General features: G+C 47.9%; 1 protein-coding gene across 1 annotated transcript in view; it reads right to left on the reverse strand.

Moving 5' to 3' along the window:
• Positions 1–14,346, reverse strand: part of INO80C (INO80 complex subunit C) — a 73,624-nt gene extending 59,278 nt beyond the window's left edge. Inside the window, exon 1 of the mRNA XM_069730496.1 lies at positions 14,172–14,346. Coding sequence (XP_069586597.1) covers positions 14,172–14,258 — 87 coding nt within the window. The 5' untranslated portion in view covers positions 14,259–14,346. The remainder of the gene's footprint in view (positions 1–14,171) is intronic.
• Positions 14,347–24,208: the final 9,862 nt, after the last annotated feature.

A 24,208-nucleotide genomic window follows, 5' to 3' on the forward strand; every position in this document is an offset into this window, starting at 1 on the left:
AGGGGTCCTAGAACTGAACCTTGCGGGACTCCGACAGATAGGGGGCGAGGTGAGGAGGTGGTGTGTGAGTGGGAGACGCTGAATGTACGGTCAGTTAGGTATGATGAGATCCAGGAATGTTGAATGTTTTTTTGTGCCGACGCTCCGCCAAAACACAACGGATCCAGTGCACGACGGACGCGACGTGTGGCCATCCGTCACGATCCGTCGGCAATACAAGTCTATGGGCAAAAAACGCATCCTGCGGGCACATTTGCAGGATCCGTTTCTTGTCCAAAACGACGGATTGCGACGGAATGCCAAACGACGCAAGTGTGAAAGTAGCCTTAGGGCTAGGGTTAGGGTTGGGGCTAAAGTTAGGGTTAGGGTTGGGGCTAAAGTTAGGGTTAGAGCTGGGATTAGGGTTAGGGTTTGGATTAGGGTTGGTATTAGGGTTAGGGTTGGCATTAGGGTTACGCTTGGGATTAGGGTTAGGTTTGGGATTAGGGTTAAGGTTAGGGTTGTGATTAGGGGTGTATTGGGATTAGGGTTAGGTTTGAGGTTAGGGTTGAGATTAGGATTAGGGGTGTGTTGGATTTAGGGTTATGGTTAGGGTTGACATTAGGGTTGTTTTGGGGTAAGGGTTGTGATTATGGTTAGGGTTAGTGATTAGGATTATGGATCAGGTTGGGATTAGGGTTAGGGGTGTGTTGGGGTTAGGGTTGGAGCTAGAATTGGGGGGTTTCCACTGTTTAGGTACATCAGGGGGTCTCCAAACACGACAGCCAATTTTGCGCTCAAAAAGTCAAATGGTGCTCCCTCCCTTCTGAGCTCTGCCGTGCGCCCAAACAGTGGTTTACCCCCACATATGGGGTACCAGCATACTCAGGACAAATTGGACAACAACTTTTGGGGTCCAATTTCTCCTGTTACCCTTGTGAAAATAAAAATTTGTGGGCAAAAAGATCATTTTTGTAGAAAAAATGCGATTTTTTTTTTTCACGGCTCTACGTTATAAACTTCTGTGAAGCACATGGGGGTTCAAAGTGCTCGCCACACATCTAGATAAGTTCCTTAAGGGGTCTAGTTTCCAAAATGGTGTCACTTGTGGGGGGTTTCCACTGTTTAGGCACATCAGGGGCTCTCCAAACGCGACATGGCGTCCAATCTCAATTCCAGCCAATTCTACATTGAAAAAGTAAAACGGCACTCCTTCTCTTCCAAGCTCTGCGGTGCGCCCTAACAGTGGTTTACCCCCACATATGGGGTATTGGCGTATTCAGGAGAAATTGCATAACAAAATTTATGGTTACATTTCTGTTTTTACACTTGTGAAAATAAAAAAAATGGTTCTGAATTAAGATGTTTGCAAAAAAAAGTTAAATGTTCATTTTTTCCTTCCACATTGTTTCAGTTCCTGTGAAGCACGTAAAGGGTTAATAAACTTCTTGAATGTGGTTTTGAGAACCTTGAGGGGTGTAGTTTTTAGAATGGTGTCACACTTCATTATTTTCTATCATATAGACCCCTCAAAATGACTTCAAATGTGATGTGGTCCCTAAAAAAAATGGTGTTGTAAAAATGAGAAATTGCTGGTCAACGTTTAACCCTTATAACTCCCTAACAAAAAAAAATTTTGTTTCCAAAATTGTGCTGATGTAAAGTAGACATGTGGGAAATGTTATTTATTAACTATTTTTCGTGACATATCTCTCTGATTTAAGGGCATAAAAATACAAAGTTTGAAAATTGCAAAATTTTAAAAATTTTCGTCATATTTCCATTTTTTTCATAAATAATCGCAAGTAATATCGAAGAAATGTTACCACTAACATGAAGTACAATATGTCATGAAAAAACAATCTCAGAATCAGCGGGATCCGTTGAAGCGTTCCAGAGTTATAACCTCATAAAGTGACAGTGGTCAGAATTGCAAAAATTGGCCTGGTCATTAAGTACCAAATTGGCTCTGTCACTAAGGGGTTAATCCTTTCAAGGCTGCGGTTATTCCAGTTGCTTGTGCACCTTTTTCTACCACACTTTTTCCTTCCACTCAACTTTCCATTAATATGCTTGGATACAGCACTCTGTGATCAGCCAGCTTCTTTAGCAATGACCTTTTGTGACTTACCCTCCTTGTGGACTGTGTCAATGAGTCAGCAGTCTTCCCCATGATTGTTGAGCCTATTAAAACAGACTAAGAGACCTTTTTAAACGCTTAGGAAGCCAAGCCTTTGCAGGTGTTTTTTGTTAATTATTCTAATTTACAGAGAAAATAACTTTTTGGTTTTCATTGGATGTAAGCCATAATCATCAACAGATGTAAACACTTGAAATAGATCACTCTGTTTGTAATGACTCTATATAATATAGGAGTTTCACTTTTTGTCTTGAAGAGCTGAAATATATTAACTTTTTGATGATATTCTAATTTTGTGAGAAGCATCTGTATGCCCCCTCTCCTGAGAGGTCTTATGGAGTTTGTTTTTCTCTATGACATGGATGTCAAAAGTCTGTTTAACCCATTGACCAATATTACTGTTGGGTTATATACAATAATTCCTCTTCCCACACCTTTCTCTAGGGAATAAGTTATCTATATCTAGATAAGAGTTACTCTTTCCTAATTTACCAATAAAAAAAAAAATATAATTTTGGCTGTTGCTGGAACGGTTTTGCCTACTTCCTATTTACAGACTTATGAGCTTCCATCAGTCTTATATGGTAACAGTATATAAGTGTCCCATATGATGTCCTAATCTTAGTACGCTTTACCTTATACTCCCGAGGAACCTAAAGGGAAACTTCTTATTATTCATGGTTTGGTTCAGTGTGCTCCCCTTGCCCTGACCAGGGTGCTATACACACAGTGATGAGTCGAGCCAATTATTGTTTGGTTGCGTCTACCTTTTGTAAACTACAAACTGGTTATTGGCCATCAAAATTTGTCTATGCGTCTGACCTTGCATTGTTTGTGGTGCTTATTGTGCTAATTTTCTAAGACTATAGGGTAAAGGCACCGTCACACTAGACGATATCGCTAGCGATCCGTGACGTTGCAGCGTCCTGGCTAGCGATATCGTCCAGTGTGACAGGCAGCAGCGATCAGGCCCCTGCTGTGCTGTCGCTGGTCGGGGAAGAAAGTCCAGGACTTTATTTCGTCGCTGGACTCCCCGCTGACATCGCTGAATCGGCGTGTGTGACACCGATTCAGCGATGTCTTCACTGGTAACCAGGGTAAACATCGGGTAACTAAGCGCAGGGCCGCGCTTAGTAACCCGATATTTACCCTGGTTACCATCCTAAAAGTAAAAAAAACAAACAGTACATACTTACCTACAGCGCTGTGCTCTGCACTCCTCCTGTACTGTCTGTGTGAGCGTCGGTCAGCCGGAAAGCAGAGCGGTGACGTCACCGCTCTGCTTTCCGGCCGTTGTGCTCACACAGACAGTACAGGAGGAGTGCAGAGCACAGCGCTGGAGGACAGACGGCTGTAGGTAAGTATGTACTGTTTGTTTTTTTTACTTTTAGGATGGTAACCAGGGTAAACATCGGGTTACTAAGCGCAGCCCTGCGCTTAGTTACCCGATGTTTACCCTGGTTACCGGCATCGTTGGGCGCTGGAGAGCGGTCTGTGTGACAGCTCTCCAGCGACCAAACAGCGACGCTGCAGCGATCCGGATCGTTGTCGGTATCGCTGCAGCGTCGCTAAGTGTGACGGTACCTTAACTTAAGGCAGATAATGGTGAGTCTACGTGAGCACTATTTGTGTGTGTTTAAGGTGCCAACCTCTGTGTGTGGCTAGGGACTGTTATAAAGGAAAAAGCAGGGCATTCCAATGTTCAGCACTTTATTATCAATATTTTTCTGTGATAATCCCATTCTGATTAATATTTATTTTACTCACTTGTATAGCGCCATTAATCCCACAGCTATTTACAGACATCACTGTCTCCAATGGGGCTCACAATCTAAATGCCCTATCAGTATGTCTTTGCAGGCATATTTGATGTAGGTAAGCTATGATAAAGCTAGATTTATCAATTTTATCATAGGTTTAGAACAATAAAATGCACTTTTTTCCCTCCAAAATGTTGGATGTAATAGATACACACAAACATGAGCTGACTGCTGCGACTAACACTGTGCCCGCTATTAATGAAAATTAATATTCACTGCTCCCCCAGGCCCATAGTCCCGCCCACCTCTATGCACTGAAGCCAGCGCCGAGAAGTGGGTATGGAGCAGTGAATATTCATTTTCTTTAATGGCGGGCAGTACGTTAGCCGCAGATGCCAGGCAATCACGTGTGCCCGCTAATAAAGAGACTGAATATTCACTGCTCTCTACTCCCATAATCCCGGACGTGGAAAGTAGTGATTATACCAACAGCTGACCTCTACGTGTGAAGGTGCATGGCGGTGATGTCGTGCGCTGTTACATGCTGAAATCAGTTGCTGGCATCAGAACAGGATGCCACTGCAAGGGAGCGGAGGGAAGGCAAGCAGAATTGTTCATTTTTTTTGTGTGAAACGTGATGGAGGCCATGAATACCAGGATGGTGGCCAGTGGCCATGTGTACCAAGATGGTGGCCATGTATACCAGGATGGAGATGGGGACCATGTATACCAGGATGGTGAGCCATGTATATCAGGATGGGGGGCATAGACATAGGGAGAAAGACAGTAAGCGTGTCGCTTGAGAGTTATTGTTGAACCACCCACGGTAATAGCAATGTGGGTAGGTTAGTAGGGAATTGTAAGGGTCCCAGTAGTTATCCTCCTGGTAGTGGTTAGTTTTCAATTAAAACTAATTTGCATTTTAGGAAAAGAATAGGAAAAAGTTACCATAGCTGGTAATCACTGCTACCTAATTGTGTAAATAATAATACAAGGCTTCACAATAGATTGTCTCTCTTGCTAGAAATATGGGCTTTCTAAATAAATTCACCATTAGAAATTCTAGTATTGCAAACATATACTGCTTTAGCCCAAGAATGTTAAGGTACCGTCACACTGAACGATATCGCTAGCGATCCGTCACGGTGCAGCGTCCTGGCTAGCGATATCGTTGAGTTTGACAGGCAGCAGCGATCAGGATCCTGCTGTGCCATCGTTGGTCGGAGCAGAAAGTCCAGAACTTTATTTCGTCGCTGGACCTCCAGCAAACATCGCTGAATCAACGTGTGTGACTGGTAACCAGGGTAAACATCGGGTTACTAAGCGCAGGGCCGCGCTTAGTAACCCGATGTTTACCCTGGTTACCAGCGTAAACATTAAAAAAAACACTACATACTTACCTTCCACTGTCTGTCCCCGGCGCTGTGCTTCTCTGTACTGTGAGCGCCGGCCAGCCAAAAAGCAGAGCACAGCGGTGACGTCACCGTTGTGCTTTCCGGCGCTGACAGTGCAGGAAAGCACAGCGCCGGAGGACAGACACCGGAAGGTAAGTATGTAGTGTTTGTTTATTTTACGTTTACGCTGGTAACCAGGGTAAACAACGGGTTACTAAGCGCGGCCCTGCGCTTAGTAACCCGATGTTTACCCTGGTTACCAGGGGACCGGCATCGTTGGTCACTGGAGAGCTGTCTGTGTGACAGCTCTCCAGCGACCAAACAGCGATGCTGCAGCGATCGGGATAGTTGTCTGGATCGCTGCAGCGTCGCTTAATGTGACGGTACCTTTAAAAAGAAAACCAAAACCAAATGCTATGGCTCAGTGGTGGCATTAGCAAACATAAGCATTCAGCTCAATGGCCCTTGAAGTGGCCATCAGCGCTAATGGCTCCCTCCTGTGTGGGGCCACCACACGCTCTGTGCAGAGCACTTACAATTGCGCATCTATCTGAAGGATTACTATCAAGCACATTGTTCCACGCTGCCCGGCACAAATGTTTCTACATCTGCCAAGGTGCCACAATGCCAAAGACAATTATTGCACAGCTTCACTGTGCAGACAGGCAGCCACATTATGCCCATATGTTACATTTGTTACAACCAGTACGTGTACAGGAAATTACACCAAGCGGGGACGGCAGAAAGCTGACGAGAGAAAAATCTAAACGAGGAAACTCATCTTTTTGAGAGAAATGTCAGGATCAGGAACGAGGGAAAACAGCCGAGTCCTGAGCTGGCTAAAAAGTGCTTTCGTTTCAGAGAAAAATAGGTTTCGGCAGCATGAACTGACTGAACGTTCCACTTCAGGATGCCCCAGGAGTGGAATGCCTCCACAAGTGCAAGGAGCCACTCATGTCACATAGCCCAGATCCCATCTTCACTGTTAACCCTTTACACACTAGTATTGGCATTTAAATGCAATGCTCAGGATATTAAGTGCCATTTAGCCCTTCAGGACGCGATCATGAAGACCGAAGTGTTACCATTGGCAACCAGGTGCCTACTGAAGACCCCCCATTGATGCCATATTTGTTCTTCTGTTGAATTGAGCAGCAACAGGGTGAGCTTTAGGGCTCATACTCACTTGCGAGAAACTCGGATGAGTCTCACATGTTAATACCCGGCGCTGCTGCCGACACGGAGATTGGAGCGTGCGGCCGCATAGGAATACATGGAGCTGCACACTCCGCTCCTGAGTGCGGGGTGCAGTGCCGGGTATTGCCATGCGAGACTCATCTGAGTTTCTCGCAAGTGAGTATGAGCCCTTATAGAAGACTACAATTCTCAATAAATACTGTGTATTACATTATGTAATATGAGCAAGCGGCCGAATACATGTTCCAGTTCTCTAGAGGAACAAAGCAAAAAAATAAAATCACATTAGTAGTTAAAAGCAATCTGTCACCAGGTTTTTGTTACCCCATTAGAACAGCTAACAGCAGCGATGTAGGGGTAGAGACCCAGATTCCAGTGATCTATCACTTACTGGGCTGCTTGTTGAAGTTTTGATGAAATCACTGTTGTCTGCTGCTGAGCTCTGCATATCTCCGCCCACACCACTGATCATGCATACGCAGAAAGCTGGCAATCAGTCGTGGGGGTGGCATTACACAGAGCTCATGAATATGGAGGACTACATGGCAGCAGGTTTACTAGTCCTCTAGTGATCATCTCCTAGAGATAAAACAGGGAGCAGGACACACAGATGACGTCCCACCGGCACTGGGTGATCAAAAGCCACGCCGGGGATGCCGGGAGGTTAGCGATTCGCAGCCTCATGTCAAGCTGTCAGTTACCACTGACTTACAAACCAGACCAGAGACCCGTGAACCGATCTACTCACCTCTAGTCCCAACTGTCCCAGATGCAGCGGACAGTCCAATATTTGGGTGTATGCTCTGCAGTCTCACTACCACTGCTCCTAATACAATTGCCTTATAAGGCTATGTTCACACGCTACATAGGTTGAAAGAAGACCCAGGTCCATCAAGTTTGTGGCACCCCTAGGGGTATTTGCCACAAAAATAGTTACTGACACTAAATACAAACACTAGGATAGCAAAACTGCACTACCACCTCCGGCCAGAAGGGGGAGCTCCAGAGACTCCCCTTGATCCATTCTGGTCTGAGAGAAGAAATGGCAGTTGGGCTAAGGAGCTGAAAGTGAGAGGTCATACAGTTGAATCTCTAACAGCCCTGTGACTGTTACCAGGCCTAAATCACCGGCCTGAGGAGAAGAGGGATAGAGAAAAAGGACATTGTGAGAACCGGGTAGCATTAATCACTACTCAGAACAGGCGCAAAGACGGATACTGGATCCGTGGCTGTATTCATTACATATAATACAGCAACCGGAAAAACGTGAGGTGATATCAGCTTCACTAGGGTCGGACGCAGCAACAGACACAGAGTTCAGCGGTACTCCTGGAGGGGGTAAGCCGATAAAAGGACTCGGGTTGCCCGTCGAACCAGGACCCGGAGGGGACAGATTGGGCCGGCAGCCAGTTCACATACAGCAGCAGGGCCACACAGATATTGCGTACAATAAGAGGCGAAGACCCCGGCAGGGTCAAAGTAACTCAGAGTTCCCATACAGACTCCGGTGACAGGACTGGTTGTAAATCCTTTTTTGTTAAAGTAAACTGGTTAAACGTTTCAGTGCCTCAGTCTTTCATTTGGACAATAGCCAACTATCCAGGATTGGGATCATCACCGCTGGGAGAACCTGCTGCTGATCAAGTAAGTGCCTGTTCCCTCACGATACCCTTTACACTGTGCATTGCGTGAGGCCACAGCACCGGGTCAAGCCACCCGTGACACCCCCCTCAAGAGACAGACCCCATTGGTCCGGTGCTGGGTACCCCGGTCTCTTGGGCGTCACAAGTTCAACCTTTCTCCACCAATTGTACATTTCGTCACTAAATTAACTATAGCCCACAATCAGCCATTTTTTAAAAGCAGTTTATCTGCCATTACTTCCTCCTGTGGTAGGGCATTCCACAATCTGACTGCTCTAACTAACTGTAAAAGCTGCCGGAATCGCCTTTCTTCCACCTGTGATGAGTGCCCCCTGGTCCTCAGCACAGTCCTTGGAAGGAACAAGTAACGTGCCACCGTTTTGTATTGGTCACACATACAGCTCTGGCAAAAATTAAGAGACCACCACATCAAAACTCTGTCATGGGCAGCCCAATCTCCAGACCTGATCCCAAACCTCTGGAATGTAATCAAGAGGATGATGGATAGTCACAAGCCATCAAACAAAGAGGAACTGCTTACATTTTTGCGCCAGAAAGACTGGTGGAAAGCATGCCAAGACGCATGAAAGCGGTGATTAAAAATCATAGTTATTCCACAAAATATTGATTTCTGAACTCTGAGTTAAAACATTAGTATTGTTTCTAAATGATTATGAACTTGTTTTCTTTGCATTATTTGAGGTCTGAAAGCACTGGGTTTTTTTTTTTTTTTTTTTAAATTTTGACCATTTCTCCTTTTCAGAAAAAAATACAAAATTGTATTGCTTGGAAATTTGGCGACATGCCACAGGTTTATAGAATAAAAGAACAATTTACTCAAAAATATACCTATGCAGAGAAAAATCAGACAAACTGAACAATTTGCAGTGGTTAATTTTTGCCAGATCTGTATATTTATCCATGCAAATGATAGCGCTGCTTCCTGTCCTGGCCGCACCTTCTACTGTATGCGGTCACGTGGGGCTGCCGATTACAGTCATGAATATGCGGCTCCACCTTCCATAGGGGTGGAGCCGCATATTCATGACTGTAAATGAGCGGCCCCACGTGACCGCTCATACAGTAGAAGGTGCGGCCAGAACAGGAAGCAGCGACAGCCAACCAGGGAGCCGGGTGAGTATTTTCAGAACAGCAGGGGGGTGCACAGGGGGTGGGGACATGGACCTTTATTTTATACACGATAAACTTAAAAAAAGAATGGATTATTCATATCTTCTCTGCAGCAAACGCTGCTGCACAGATGAATCGCGGTTTCAGCACCAGTGGGGGGGGGGGTGGGGGTGGGAGGACAGCGCTTACTGTAGCGCTGTCTCCTGCACGGCACACGGACAACGGACTTTAATGGGTCCGTGTAATACGTGCGCTCCCACGAACACTGACATGTCTCCGTGTTTGGCACACGGAGACACGGTCCGCAAAAAAATCAATGACATCTGCACAGATGCATTGATTTTAATGCGTCTACGTGTGTCAGTGGCTCCGGTACGTGAGGAAACTGTCACCTCACGTACCGGAGCCACTGACGTGTGAAACCGGCCTTAGCTGTATACATGTTTTGTTCAGAATAGTCACTATTTCTTCAGGGGAAAAAAAAAAAAAAAAAGAGTTTTCCCCTAATTTAATCGGGGTCAGACGCCTCTCACTCAGCCAAACCAGATTTCACACTTTGCACTGATGAGAAGCAGTACCCCGAAACAGTGTCTGTAAAATGAGATCCTGGTTTTGGCTTTTATCCTGAGTCATGTGAGAAGGCTCATTAAGGGGTCGACATTGATTTCTAGGATTGCTACTTTCTATAGGTGACACTGGAGTTCTAGTCCTCTGAGTCCTCTCTGAAGAGGTTATTTGCATATTGCCCCTAATTTGATCAAATTGCCCTTTTTTTCTCCAAAATGTTTCATGTGTGACATACATCTAGCATTGGTGGCAGCAAAGCCCAACTTTCAGATCCTGAAAAATGCAGCAAAAAAAGCAGCAAAACCGGAGTCCAAAAAACATGGCAGAACTTCTCAATAAGTTATATGATAAAATGAATGCTGTTGTTCAACTTGCAACTCGTGCCGCAGGAAAAAAAGTCCTCACACAGCTACGTCAAGGGTACAATAAGTTATCGGGAAAAGGGAGAGGCCTAAACAAAAACAAATTGTCTGGTCGGAAAAAGGGTTAAGCCAGAGGTCAGGTGCTTGTAGCTTAGCAAGTCAGTTGCATTGTGGATTGAAAATCGTAAATGGAAACAGGCAGAGGTCATACCAATGCAGCAGTCAGTGACTGGCTGCAGCGTTAGGGGACCATAAGGTCACATGGTCGAACCTTTCATGGATGACACGCTCTTAGGCCTGTTTCACATGTCCTGATATTTCCAGTACCGGAAAACCCAATATCGGAGATATCCGTGTCCTTAACACATGTGGTACACGTGTATCAACTGTGTGCCGTATCAGTACCACACAGATGGCTGCCGGGGAAGAAGCGTTACAGCAAGCGCTGTTCCCCAACGCCGGGTGCTGAAGACGGCTCTCATCATTTTCCCCTGCTCTGCCGGCGATCGGCGCGAGCAGAGGAGAATGATGAGAGTTATATTAAAGTCCGAACGATGACAGCAGGTGGGGACTTTTGGGACTCTTACTCTCATCATCTGACACTTGCTGCCACTAATAACATCTTGCCACCGTCCAGGTTGAAAACTAATAAGCCCCCAGACATGGATTACGGCGTGGCACAGAACAACGTACAGGTATGGTATATTGTTGTTTTTTTTTTATTTAATTTTATTACAGGAGATCGAGGGTTTCGGTGGAATTAGGAGTTGCAGTAAGTATGGTTTAATTGAGATTAATAAAAGGAGTCCGTGTCATTTTTTCAATAAAAGGATTTTCATTTAATATGTAACTATAGGATTAGTAATGGAGCGGTGTCTGTGGGTTGATGTCACTTGACAATACAAAGGTGACATCAACCCCACAAATATGAACCCACTTGCCACCTCTACAGAGCAAGTGGGAAGAGCAGGGTAAAGCGCCAGAATTGGCGCACCTATTAGATGAGCCTTTTCTTGGCAGCTGCGGGATGCTGTTTTTAGGTTAGGGGGGGCCTATATCAATGGCCCCTTACCAGCCTGAGAATACCAGCTCCCAGCTGTGTGCTTTAGCAAGGCTGGCTGTCAAAAATAGGACCCCACGCTGTTTTTTTAAATTATTTAAATACTGTATATACTCGAGTATAAGCTGACTCGAGTATAAGCCGAGACCCCTAATTTTGCCACAAAAAACTGGGAAAACTTAATGACTCGAGTACAAGCCTAGGGTGGAAAATGCAGCAGCTACTGGTAAATTTCAAAAATAAAAATAGATACCAATAAAAGTAAAATTAATTGAGATATCAGTAGGTTACGGTAAGTGTTTTTGAATATCCATATTGAATCAGGAGCCCCATATAATGCTCCATACAGTTTATGATGGGCTCCATAAGATGCTCCATATTAAAATATGCCCCATATAATGCTGCACAAATGTTGATTATGACCCCATAAGATGCTCCATACAGACATTTGCCCCGTATAATGCTCCACAAATGTTGATTATGGCCCCATAAGATGCTCCATACAGATAATTGCCCCATATAATGCTGCACATGGCCCCATAAGATGCTCCATACAGATATTTGCCCCCATATCATGCTGCACATGGCCACATAAGATGCCCCATACAGATATTTGCCCCCATATCATGCTGCGCATGGCCCCATAAGATGTTCCATACAGATATTTGCCCCCATATCATGCTGCACATGGCCACATAAGATGCCCCATACAGATATTTGCCCCCATATAATGCTGCGCATGGCCACATAAGATGCTCCATGCAGATATTTGCCCCATATGCTGTTGCTGCGATTAAAAAAATAAAAAAAATTACATGCTCAACTCTCAGGCCCCTGGCACTTGCTATACTCACCTTTCCCGTTCCACCGCCGCTGTGTCTTCCCATCCTCTGCAGCGACATTCAGGAAGAGGGCGGCGCGCACTAATCGCGTCACCGTGCCCTCTGACCTGAGCGTCACTGCGGAAGACACAGCGGTGCCGACGGTGGAACAAGGAGCAGGTGAGTATCGCGCACTGCCCCCGTCATACTTACCTGCTCCTGGCGCCATCGCTGCACGTCTGTTCCCCGGCGCCGCATTTTCTTCCTGTAGTGAGTGGTCACCGTTACCGCTCATTACAGTAATGAATATGCGGCTCCACCTCTATGGGAGGTGGAGCCGCATATTCATTACTGTAATCAGCGGTACCATGTGACCGTTCACTAGAGGAAGGACCTGCAGTGCTGGAAGAAGCAGGGACCGCGCCAGGAGTAGGTGAGTATAATTAGACAGCCCCCACTCCCCCTCCCCTGCCAACCCCTGGGTATGACTCGAGTATAAGCCGGGAGAAAGGGGGGGGGGGGGGGAGGGGAGGAGAACTTTTAGCCCAAAAAAGTGGGCTGAAAATCTCAGCTTATACAAGTATATACGGTAATGTAAAAAAAACAGCATGGGGACCCCTCTATTCTTGATATCCAACCTTGCAGAAGCCAACAGCTGAGGGTTGCAGCCCCCAGCTGTGAGTTTTGCCTTGTTGGTTCGAAAAAATAGAGGGGAACCCATGTCGAGTTTTCCATTCATTTATTTCATTAGATCGCAGGCGGCAGAGGAATACCTCGATCATCCACTCCTGCTGCCACTGTTATTAGCAGCAGGTGTCGGACGATGGGCATAAGTGTCCCAAAAGCCCCCACCTGCTGTCATCGTTCGCACTTTAATATAAGGCCGGGGTCAGACTTGTGCGTGTAATGCGCGAGTCTCTCGCACAATACCCGGCACTGCCGCCGGCACTTGGGACCGGAGCATTCGGCTGCATGTATTTTTGCCGGGTATTGTGCGAGTTTCTCGCATTACACACGCAAGTCTGAACCCGGCCTTAGGCTACTTTCCCATTTCCGTCGGTAGTCACCCGTCACAAAGTGTCGGCGCGACGTACTGAAGAAGTGTGTGCTTTCACATTTCCGTCTGCAGTCCCGGGCAGGAAAGAGACAGTGAGATTTCCTGCCGGGCATGCGCAGACAGAAAAACAGGATGCAACGCATAGAAAAATGTTCCCTTGAACGTTTTTCCAGACGAGCCGCCAAAATCCGACGCAACCAGTGCACGACGGACGCAACGTGTGGCCATACGTCGCGATCCGTCGGCAATACAAGTCTATGGGGGAAAAAAAGCATCCTGAGGACAAATTTGCAGGATGCGTTTTTTCCCCAAAACAACGCATTGTGATGGATACAAAACAACGTCGATCGAGCAGGGGATAATGATGAGAACTTTCTTCAGCACCTGCCGCCGGGGAACAGCACTTACTGTAACACTTCTTCCCCGGTGTCCGTCCGTGTGATACTGATGCTGCACAAAAACGAACATGTCGAAGTGTGGGTCACACGGTCCATGAAAAAAAAAAAAAAAAAATTATATGCACAGACCTATTCATTTGTGCGTGGGCACAGAGGCACACCTCCGGGGCGGCCTGCGCCGACTCTGCGGGGGCACAGAGGCACACCTCAGGGGCGGCCTGCGCCGACTCTGCGGGGGCACAGAGGCAGACCTCCGGGGCGGCCTGCGGGGGCACAGAGGCACACCTCCGGGGCGGCCTGCGCCGACTCTGCAGGGGAATATGCATCAGTCTAATCAATCAATGGCTTAAAAACAAAAATTATGCATTTTATGGGGGAAACCCCTATAACAAACCCACGGCCACATCTCCAGCTATAAAGCTGCCATTCAGCAGCAATGTCCTGATACTACACATTCACGCTCCGCCTCCATGACAGGCAGACACACCCGCAGTTGGGCGCAAGGGCCACGCGACCCCTGCAGGTAGGGCTGAGGCACTGCTTCATGGTCAGCCACAGCCACAGCCACAGCGTGCACCACGGAAGCGTGATGTGAGCCCTGCTGCGTCACGTGCTCTTCATGAAGCCAACTACGTGAGGACACCGAGGAGGAGGAGACTTACCAGGAACCCGGGCTGCTTAAACGGCAGTGGCTTGGCAGCGGCATCGGTGTGTGGGGAGGCGTCAGCAGCGGCGGTCTTATCGCTCATGCTGGAAGCAGCTCAGTGCTGCACACACACCGGTGTAACGGGGATGCTAAGGACCTTCGTGATGCCATGACCACGTGACCAGCGGGGAGGAGTCAGAGGTCGGCTATGGCCTCGAGGAGGATCGTGAAGTTCTCTCTTGACTCTCTTCATTATATAAACCTGTTCTCGTGGGTAACACGTGATAATGAGCGCTGTGTGAGCGTGTCTGTGCTGGCCGCTGTATGAGTGTGAGCGTGTCTGTGCTGGCCGCTGTATGAGTGTGAGCGTGTCTGTGCTGGCCGCTGTGTGAGCGTGAGCGTGTCTGTGCTGGCCGCCGTGTGAGCGTGAGCGTGTCTGTGCTGGCCGCCGTGTGAGCGTGAGCGTGTCTGTGCTGGCCGCCGTGTGAGCGTGAGCGTGTCTGTGCTGGCCGCTGTGTGAGCGTGAGCGTGTCTGTGCTGGCCGCCGTGTGAGCGTGAGCGTGTCTGTGCTGGCCGCCGTGTGAGCGTGAGCGTGTCTGTGCTGGCCGCCGTGTGAGCGTGAGCGTGTCTGTGCTGGCCGCCGTGTGAGCGTGAGCGTGTCTGTGCTGGCCGCCGTGTGAGCGTGAGCGTGTCTGTGCTGGCCGCCGTGTGAGCGTGAGCGTGTCTGTGCTGGCCGCCGCGTGAGCGTGTCTGTGCTGGCCGCCGTGTGAGCGTGAGCGTGTCTGTGCTGGCCGCCGTGTGAGCGTGTCTGTGCTGGCCGCCGTGTGAGCGTGAGCGTGTCTGTGCTGGCCGCCGTGTGAGCGTGAGCGTGTCTGTGCTGGCCGCCGTGTGAGCGTGAGCGTGTCTGTGCTGGCCGCCGTGTGAGCGTGAGCGTGTCTGTGCTGGCCGCCGTGTGAGCGTGAGCGTGTCTGTGCTGGCCGCCGTGTGAGCGTGAGCGTGTCTGTGCTGGCCGCCGTGTGAGCGTGAGCGTGTCTGTGCTGGCCGCCGTGTGAGCGTGTCTGTGCTGGCCGCCGTGTGAGCGTGTCTGTGCTGGCCGCCGTGTGAGCGTGTCTGTGCTGGCCGCCGTGTGAGCGTGTCTGTGCTGGCCGCCGTGTGAGCGTGTCTGTGCTGGCCGCCGTGTGAGCGTGTCTGTGCTGGCCGCCGTGTGAGCGTGTCTGTGCTGGCCGCCGTGTGAGCGTGTCTGTGCTGGCCGCTGTGTGAGTGTGAGCGTGTCTGTGCTGGCCGCTGTGTGAGTGTGAGCGTGTCTGTGCTGGCCGCTGTGTGAGTGTGAGCGTGTCTGTGCTGGCCGCTGTGTGAGCGTGTCTGTGCTGGCCGCTGTGTGAGCGTGTCTGTGCTGGCCGCTGTGTGAGCGTGTCTGTGCTGGCCGCTGTGTGAGCGTGTCTGTGCTGGCCGCTGTGTGAGCGTGTCTGTGCTGGCCGCTGTGTGAGCGTGTCTGTGCTGGCCGCTGTGTGAGCGTGTCTGTGCTGGCCGCTGTGTGTGAGCGTGTCTGTGCTGGCCGCTGTGTGAGTGTGAGCGTGTCTGTGCTGGCCGCTGTGTGAGTGTGAGCGTGTCTGTGCTGGCCGCTGTGTGAGTGTGAGCGTGTCTGTGCTGGCCGCTGTGTGAGTGTGAGCGTGTCTGTGCTGGCCGCTGTGTGAGTGTGAGCGTGTCTGTGCTGGCCGCTGTGTGAGTGTGAGCGTGTCTGTGCTGGCCGCCGTGTGAGTGTGAGCGTGTCTGTGCTGGCCGCCGTGTGAGTGTGAGCGTGTCTGTGCTGGCCGCCGTGTGAGTGTGAGCGTGTCTGTGCTGGCTGCTGTGCACACAGCCAGGCTCTGCACTGTGCAGACATAGACACCCTGACACTGCACGTCATACACGAGGCTGAACTTGGTGTCTTATTCGGCAGTTTTTCTTTTCTGTTTTTTTATAGGTTTAACAACAAAAGATAAACATCACAATAAACAATTCAGTGAGGTGCCCTACAAAAACAATAAAACTGGCACAAAAGTGGGCACCAAAGAGCATTGCAGAAACGGTTAAATGACTTTGGGCCACTTGTCTCACCGTGCAGACATCTAGAACAGGGAGCCCCACATTAAAACCAGTTATCTCCAGCCTGGCCCAAATGGGTTTTGGGCATCAGAACTGACCTGGAAGTGGGCAGTGAAGTTTGGCAGGCCATTTGAATAAGTAACTGGTGATTTTAAGGGGTTAAAGGGAACCTGTCACCCCCCCAAATCAAAGCCCACCAGCATCAGGGGTTTATCTACAACATTCTGTAATGCTGTAGATAAGCCCCCGATGTAACCTGAAAGATGAGAAAAAGAGGTTAGATTACACTCACCCAGGGGCGGTCCAGTGCGGTCTGATGGGTGTTGCGGTCCAGGGCCTCCCACCTTCATTCCATGACGTCCTCTTGTATTCACGCTGCGGCTCTGGCTCCGGCGTACTTTAGGCTACTTTCACACTAGCGTCGGATTCGGCCCGTCGCATTGCGTCGGGCTGAGATTCCGACGCTAGCGTTTGTTGTGCCGCACAACGGAGGCAGCAGATGCATTTCTCCGGCGCATCTGCTGCCCCATTGTAAGGTGCGGGGAGGTGGAGGCGGAGTTCCGGCCGCGCATGCGCGGTCGGAAAAAGCGGTCCGTCGGCTGCAAAAAACGTTACATTTAAAGTTTTTTGCTCCCGGCGGTCCGCCACAACACGGCGCAACCGTCGCAAGACGGTTGCGACGTGTGTCAATGCGTCGGTAAAGTAACTATGGGGCAAAAACGCATCCTGCAAACAACTTTGCAGGATGCGTTTTTTCCCCTAAACGACGCATTGCGACGTATTAAAAAAAACGCCAGTGTGAAAGTAGCCTTATCTGTCCTGATGAGGGCAGAGCAAAGTACTGCAGTGCACAGGCGCCGGGAAAGGTCAGAGAGGCCCAGTGCCTGCGCACTGCAGTACTTTGCTAGGCCCTCAACAGGACAGATAAAGTACGCCGGAGCCAGAGCCGCAGCGTGAAGACAAGAAGAGGACGTCATGGAATGAAGATAGGCACCGGACCGCGACACCCATCGGACCCAAAACGAACCGGGACCGCCCCTGGGTGAGTATAATCTAACCTCTTTTTCTCATCTTTCAGGATACATCGGGGGCTTATCTACAGCATTACAGAATGCTGTAGATAAGCCCCTGATGCTGGTGGGCTTAGCTCACCTGCGATTTTGGGGGTGACAGGTTCCCTTTAAATGATTTTGGGCCACAGATCTGACCCTTAAAATACACAGATAGTAATTCCCTGCATCAAACCCAGGTCCCTCTAGCCTGGCCCAAATGGGTTCTGGGCATCAGAATTGGCATCAAAGTGGGCAAACAGCCCATTTTCACATATTTTAATATAAGTAACTGATGTTTTTAAGGGGTTAAATGCCTTTGGGTCACTGATACCACAGTGGATACATATAGAACAGGGAGCCCCACATCAAAACCAGGTCTCTTCAGCCTGGCCCAAATGGGTTTTGGGCATCAAAACTCGCATCAAAGTGGGCAAACAGCCCATTTTCACAGATTTGAATAAGTAATTTATGTTTTTAAGGGGTAAAATGACTTTGGGCCACTGATCTGACGCTTAAAATACACAGATACTGATGCCCTGTATCAAACCAAGGTCCCTGCAGCCTGGCCCAAATGGGTTCTGGGCACCAGAGTTGGCATCAAAGTGGGCAAACAGCCCATTTTCACATTTGAATAAGTAACTGGTGTTTTTAAGGGGTTAAATGCCTTTGGGCCACTGATACCACAGTGCACACATATAAAACAGGGAGCCCCACATCAAGAACAGGTCTCTTCAGCCTGGCCCAAGTGGGTTTTGGGCATCAGAACTGGCATCAAAATGGGCAAAGAGCCCATTTTCACAGATTTGAATAAGTATCTGATGTTTTTAAGGGGTTAAATGACTGAGCTACTGGTCTGACACTTAAAATACACAGATAGAGATGCCCTGCATCAAACCCAGGTCCCTCCAGCCTGGTCTAAGTGGGTTTTGGGCACCAGAATTGGCATCAAAATCGTCACACAGCCCACTTTCACATATTCGAATAAGTAACTGGTGTTTTTAAGGGGTTAAATACCTTTGGGCCACTGATACCACAGTGAATACATATAGAACAGGGAGCCCCACATCAAAACCAGATCTCTTCAGCCTGGCCCAAATGGGTTCTGGGCACCAGAATTGGCATCAAAGTGGGCAAACACCCATTTTTCACATATTTGAATAAGTAACTAATGTTTTTAAGAAGGAAAAAAAAAAAGTAGATCTCCAGCATGAAACTTGGATAAAAGTTCAATTTATTTAGACAAATCCATTAAAATCCTTATTTCATAGTGGTACAGCAAATGATGGGGTACATGATAAGACCAACACGTTTCGACCTGTTAAGGTCTTAACCATGGTCAGCCTGGCCCAAATGGGTTTTGGGCATCAGAACTGGCATCAAAGTGGGCAAACAGCCCATTTTCACAGATTTGAATAAGTAACTGATGTTTTAAAGGGGTTTAATGACTTTGGGCCACTGATCTGACACTTACAATAAACAGACAATGATGCCCTGCATTAAAACCAGGTCCCTCCAGCCTCGCCCAAAAGGGTTCTGGGCACCAGAATTGGCATCAAAGTGGGCAAACAGCCCATTTTCACAGATTTGAATAAGTGATGTTTTTAAGGGGTTAAATGCCTTTGGGCCACTGAATTGACACTTAAAATACACAGATAGTGATGCCCTGCATCAAACCCAGGTCCCTCCAGCCTGGCCCAAATGGTTTCTGGGCACCAGAATTGGCATCAAAGTGGGCAAATAGTGGGTTGGTTTGGGGAATGCCTTGGTTACAGCATCATAGCCCTATTATTAAAGGGGTTGTCCACTACTTTCATTTAACCCCCCAATGTATCCCCCCAGGGCCCCTAATGAATTTTCTAAATACCTTCCGTTGCCATTTTCGCCTATGAGCGGCGTTATGGCGGCGGCTGAGTCCAGGTCACGTGACCCCCAGGCTGCAGCCTCCGCTTATTTCCGCCGACATCACGTCAATTTCCAGACTGTGGAAATTAACGACCCAGCTGTTCGTACCAGAGACTACGTGCAGAAACAGATACCTGCAAGCGCACACCTTCTCCAGCGACGTTCAACCCAACATTGCAGAAACGTCCAAGTCAGCCCAACCTATGGCGCCAGTATTCCCCACAGCCCCTACAGAGACCCAAGACCAACGCCGTGATGTACCCCCTCAGGAGCAGTCATCACCGCAAGACGACCGCAAGGCACACTCCAGCCCGCCTCCACAGTTCAAGCAGCAGTCGTCAGATTCTCCAGAGGTTAAACCACAGCTCAACCCTGCAGCGACATCATTCTACCCGGAAACAATTCACCCTTCCACACCACACAGCTTATACGTCCGAGGGGCACCACAAGCTAATACGTTAACAAGGAGTGAAGGATCGGACATGTCCGAGTTTGCCAGGTTCATGGTGAGCAGGGAGCTAATCAGCACTAGCCTCTCAAAATTTGACGACTGTGCAGAGAACTACAGAACCTGGAAAGCAACCTTCAAGGTCGAGGTTTTGCTTCAACGCTTGCTCGAGTATTTTTGCTTCAGCTAGTGCGATTTCTTCCTCCATTTCTGTTTGGAGAATCTTTGCTCGAGCCTCTTTTTCTGCTTTCCTGGCTTCTGCTTTTGCCTCTGCTTCTGCCTCTGCTTCAGCTTTTCTGGCTTCTGCTGCGGATGCGGGCTCTGCTTCCTGGTCTTCATAATGGACAGTATTGGGTTGTATTTGCTCTGTTTCAGCATTGGGGAACTGCGTAAGGTCCTTTTCGGCCATTTTGATTTAAGGTGTGCTGTCTCTTTAAGAAACTGAACTTTTGAATCGGGGCTGGAAATCGCAGTGCAGCTTAGTTGCGACCCCCTGATAAGATTCCCAAGGTGTTTTTGGAGAATTGTGGGGTTCTGCAGTCCGACAATCTGCAGCGAAGTGGTATAATACACAGAGTCTTTATGCACAATGCGGTCTGAGGTGATGCTGCAGGAAATTTCTTAGCAGAGCAGGGCTGCAGTATGTGAGCAGGCAGAGCGTGGGCACATGGATAGGGATATAAGGATGATTCTGGCCGGGCTTCAAGGCAGTCTTTCGACTGTTCTGTCCCCACATGAGGCGAATGGAGGTGTGGTTGATTAATAAGCGTTGTGAGAGAGAATCGTACCTTCCGTATTTTCCTCCACTTGAGGCAGACAGGACCAATGCTGCTCAGCGTCCGAAGAGATGATGCACTCCAGGGATTGTGCAATCCAGACTTGTTTATTTTGTAGATCTGGACATACAGCGTATAACTGGTAATACAGTACTTTCTCCAGAAATGCAGGTGTAGACAAGGTACAGTATGATATAGCACCAAGTATGTCTGCAAGTGTGAGCAACAAAAGAGCAGCAAGAGGTCGAAAGACTGATGCCTTCCTAAGCCAGTTCAAGAGCATGTCCTCTCACAACAGAAAGTAAACTAAAATGGCTGCCAGAGGAAGAGAAGACCTGACCCCTAAACCGGAAGTGAAAGACATGCCCACAAGAAATAATGAATAACAAGCTGCCATATGGAAAAAGGCCATTGGGTGGCAGCAGAGTAAAATATAACATATACATAGCAGGAAGATGCATAAAACTAAAGAACACAACTTACACAGAACAGCACAAGGAAGTTAACCCCATGAGAGCTGGATCCAGCACTGAAGATGTGCTGCTACAGCATGATAAAAGGTAATATTGCTAAAATAAACACAGTGGATGTTTTCAGTGGCACATAATAGCAAGATTTATGAAAAACAAAAAACATTTATTGTAGTGGACAACTTCTTTAACTGATAAGGCTACTTTCACACATCCGTCTTTCACTATCATAATCCGGCGGTGGGACGGATTGCCGGATCCTGCAAAATTAGCAAAAAAACTGATGTGACGGATCAGTTTTTCTACCAGAACCGACTAGGTGTTCTTGCCAATCGGATCAGGTAAGTTTCTGGGAGAGAGATAGGGAGAGAAGAAAAAAAAAACACAGAATGGAAAATCCAAATTCTGGGCATGTGCAGTTTAAAAAACGGAATCCGTCGCCGGAATCAGTCACTGACGGAATCCGGCGCCATAGGCTTCCATTACAAGAAAAGCCGGATGGCACCGGATCAGGCGCTGTCCAGTTTTTCACCGGATACAAAAAACATTCCTCTGTCTGTTTTGTCCAGGCGCAGGATCTGCAATTTTTGCCGGATCAGGCAAAAAACGGATGAAACGTAAGGCCATCCGGCGCTAATACAAGTCTATCGTAAAAAAAAAAAATACGGCAGCATCATTCGCTGGATTCGTTTTTTTCAAAATTTGCCGGATTGCACCTGACGGCGAAAAACGGATGTGTGAAAGTGGCCTTACTGGGGAAATTATTCAATGGGGGTCTAACTGTGTTAACCAATGTTGCAAATCTGTGTCCTTATCTAAGTCCCTGAAATCTGTATCTGTGTTGTCTGTCGGTCTGGAAGGTATTCCGGAGTACCTGAAGGACTTTGAAGACGTGTTCTCTGAAAGCGTGGCTGAGGTTCTACCGCTACATCCATCTTTTGATTGTGCCATCAATTTAATTCCTGGGGCTAAATTACCCAAGGCCTGTTTGTTTAATCTGTCTGGTCCTGAGTGGCTGGCCATGAAGGAGTATATTGCTGAGAGTGTTCGTAAGGCCTCTTTTCCACTTGAGAGAAAAAAAACGGTCCGTAATCTGGACCGAAAAAAAGGGATGAAAAGTATGTGTTTGTCATGCGAGTTCAATGCGATTTTTTTAATCGCACCATCCGTTTTACATCCGTATGACATCCGTATGCAATCCGTTTTTTTTCTCTGCAACTATTTTTATACAGTCATTTACAGGACTATTTACAGTGTTCTATGCCACAGAATGGTAAGGTATCCATAAAAAACAGATGGAATACGGATGGCCCGTATTTCATGCGTTTTTTTCTCGCACCCATTGACTTGCATTGGCGAGTCTCGTCCGAGACTCGCATCAAATCGCAGCATGCTGCGATTTTTTTCTCAGTCCGATTTCAGCAGAGAAGAAAATCGCAAATGGAATGTCACCTATTGAATAACATTGGTCCAAGTGCAACCCGATTTTTTTCGGATTGCACTCGTCCGTTTTTCTCGGAAGTGGAAAAGAGGCCTAAGGGGCATATCCGCCCTTCTGTTTCTCCTGTGGCAGCTGGCTTTTTCTTTGTAAAGAAAAAAGGTGGTGGCTTGCGTCCTTGCCACGTCTTTCGGGAACTCAACAAAATCACTGTGAGAAACCCACTTCCTCTCATTCCTGACTTGTGTAACCAATTGTATGGGGCCAAATGGTTTTCTAAGTTAGATTTGCGGGGAGCCTATAATTGGATAAAGGTTCAAGAGGGAGACGAGTGGAAGATTACGTTTCTCACGTGAGAAGTTCTTTTTGAAAATCCGTTTATGCCCTTCGGGCTAACAAACACCCTGGCCATTTTTCAAAATTTTATTAATGTGTTTGCTGATGTGATCGGTCGCTTTGTGGTTATTTACCTTAACGACATCTTGGCTTACTCCCCTGACAATGAAACCCATTTACACGATTTGCCTACTGTCCTTCAGAGACTCAGGGAAAACCAACTTTTTTCAAAATTTGAAAAATGTTAATTTTTTGTACAGGAGTTATCATTTTTGGGTTTGATTGTTTCCAATGAGGGGTTTCACATGGATCCCAAGAAGGTGCAGGCTATTAGTGATTGGGTTCAACCCTGTGACTTGAAGGGTTTGCAACTAGTCATGAGCGAGTATACTCGTTGCTCAGGTTTTCCCGAGCATGCTCGAATGGTCTCCGAGTATTTGTGACTGCTCAGAGATTTAGTTTTCCTTGTGGCAGCTGCATGATTTGCGGCTACTAGACATCTTGATTACATGTGGGAATTCCCTAGCAACCAGGCAACCCCCACATGAACTCAGGCTGGCTAGCAGTCGTAAATCATGCAGCTGCGTCAGCAAAACTAAATCTTCAAGCAATCACAAATACTCGGAGACAACCCGAGCGTGCTCAGAAAAACCCGAGCAACGAGTATACTCGCTCATCACTATTTGCAATGCTTCTTGGGGTTTGCAAACTACTATCAAAAGTTCATCAAGGGTTTTTTGCAGGTAGTTAAGCCTCTTACTGATCTCATGTTAAAGGGTGCGGATGTAAAGAACTGGTCATCGTCCACGGTAGAATCTTTTTTGGCGTTGAAAAAGTGTTTTATGACCACCCCCGGTATTGGTTCAAACGAGTCCATCTGAAACCTTTGTGGTGGAGGTTGACGCTTCTGAGGTGGGGGTGGGGCAGTGTTGTCTCAGGGACCCACCACTGTGACTAACCTCAAACCGTGTGCCTTATTTTCCAAAAAGTTATTTTCAGCAGAGAGAAATTATGATGTGGGCAACAGAGAACTTCTTGCGGTCAAGTTGGCTTTTGAAGAATGGAGGCATTTTTGGAGGGGGCGGTTCATCCTATTACTGTGGTCACTGATCATAAAAACCTAGCTTACATCGAGTCTGCCAAAAGATTCACTACCAGGCAGGCCCGGTGGTCGCTTTTTTTTCTCGGTTTAAATGTTCCATTACTTTTTGCCCGGGATCAAAAAATGTTAAGGCTGATGCATTATCCCGTGGCTTTGATCCAGTGTCCCCTCCCGAATCTCCATCCTCTATTCTTCAACCTGGGGAGGGTGTGGCCGATATCTCATCTGAGTTGGAGAGATTTTTGAGGACCAGTCTCTTGCTCCCAGTTCCAAGCCAGTTGGGAGATTGTCCTTGAGCAATTTCGTCTTAGGCTCCTTCGAAAGTTCCATGAGTCCGTGTCAAGTGCCCACCCAGGAAATTTGGCCACCCGGGAGGTTGTGACAAGGGTTTTTTGGTGGCCCTCGCTGGTTACTGATGTAAAAACATTTGTGTTGGCATGTGGG

The sequence above is a fragment of the Ranitomeya imitator genome, chromosome 6, assembly GCF_032444005.1.
Source record: "Ranitomeya imitator isolate aRanImi1 chromosome 6, aRanImi1.pri, whole genome shotgun sequence".
Taxonomy (NCBI): domain Eukaryota; kingdom Metazoa; phylum Chordata; class Amphibia; order Anura; family Dendrobatidae; genus Ranitomeya; species Ranitomeya imitator.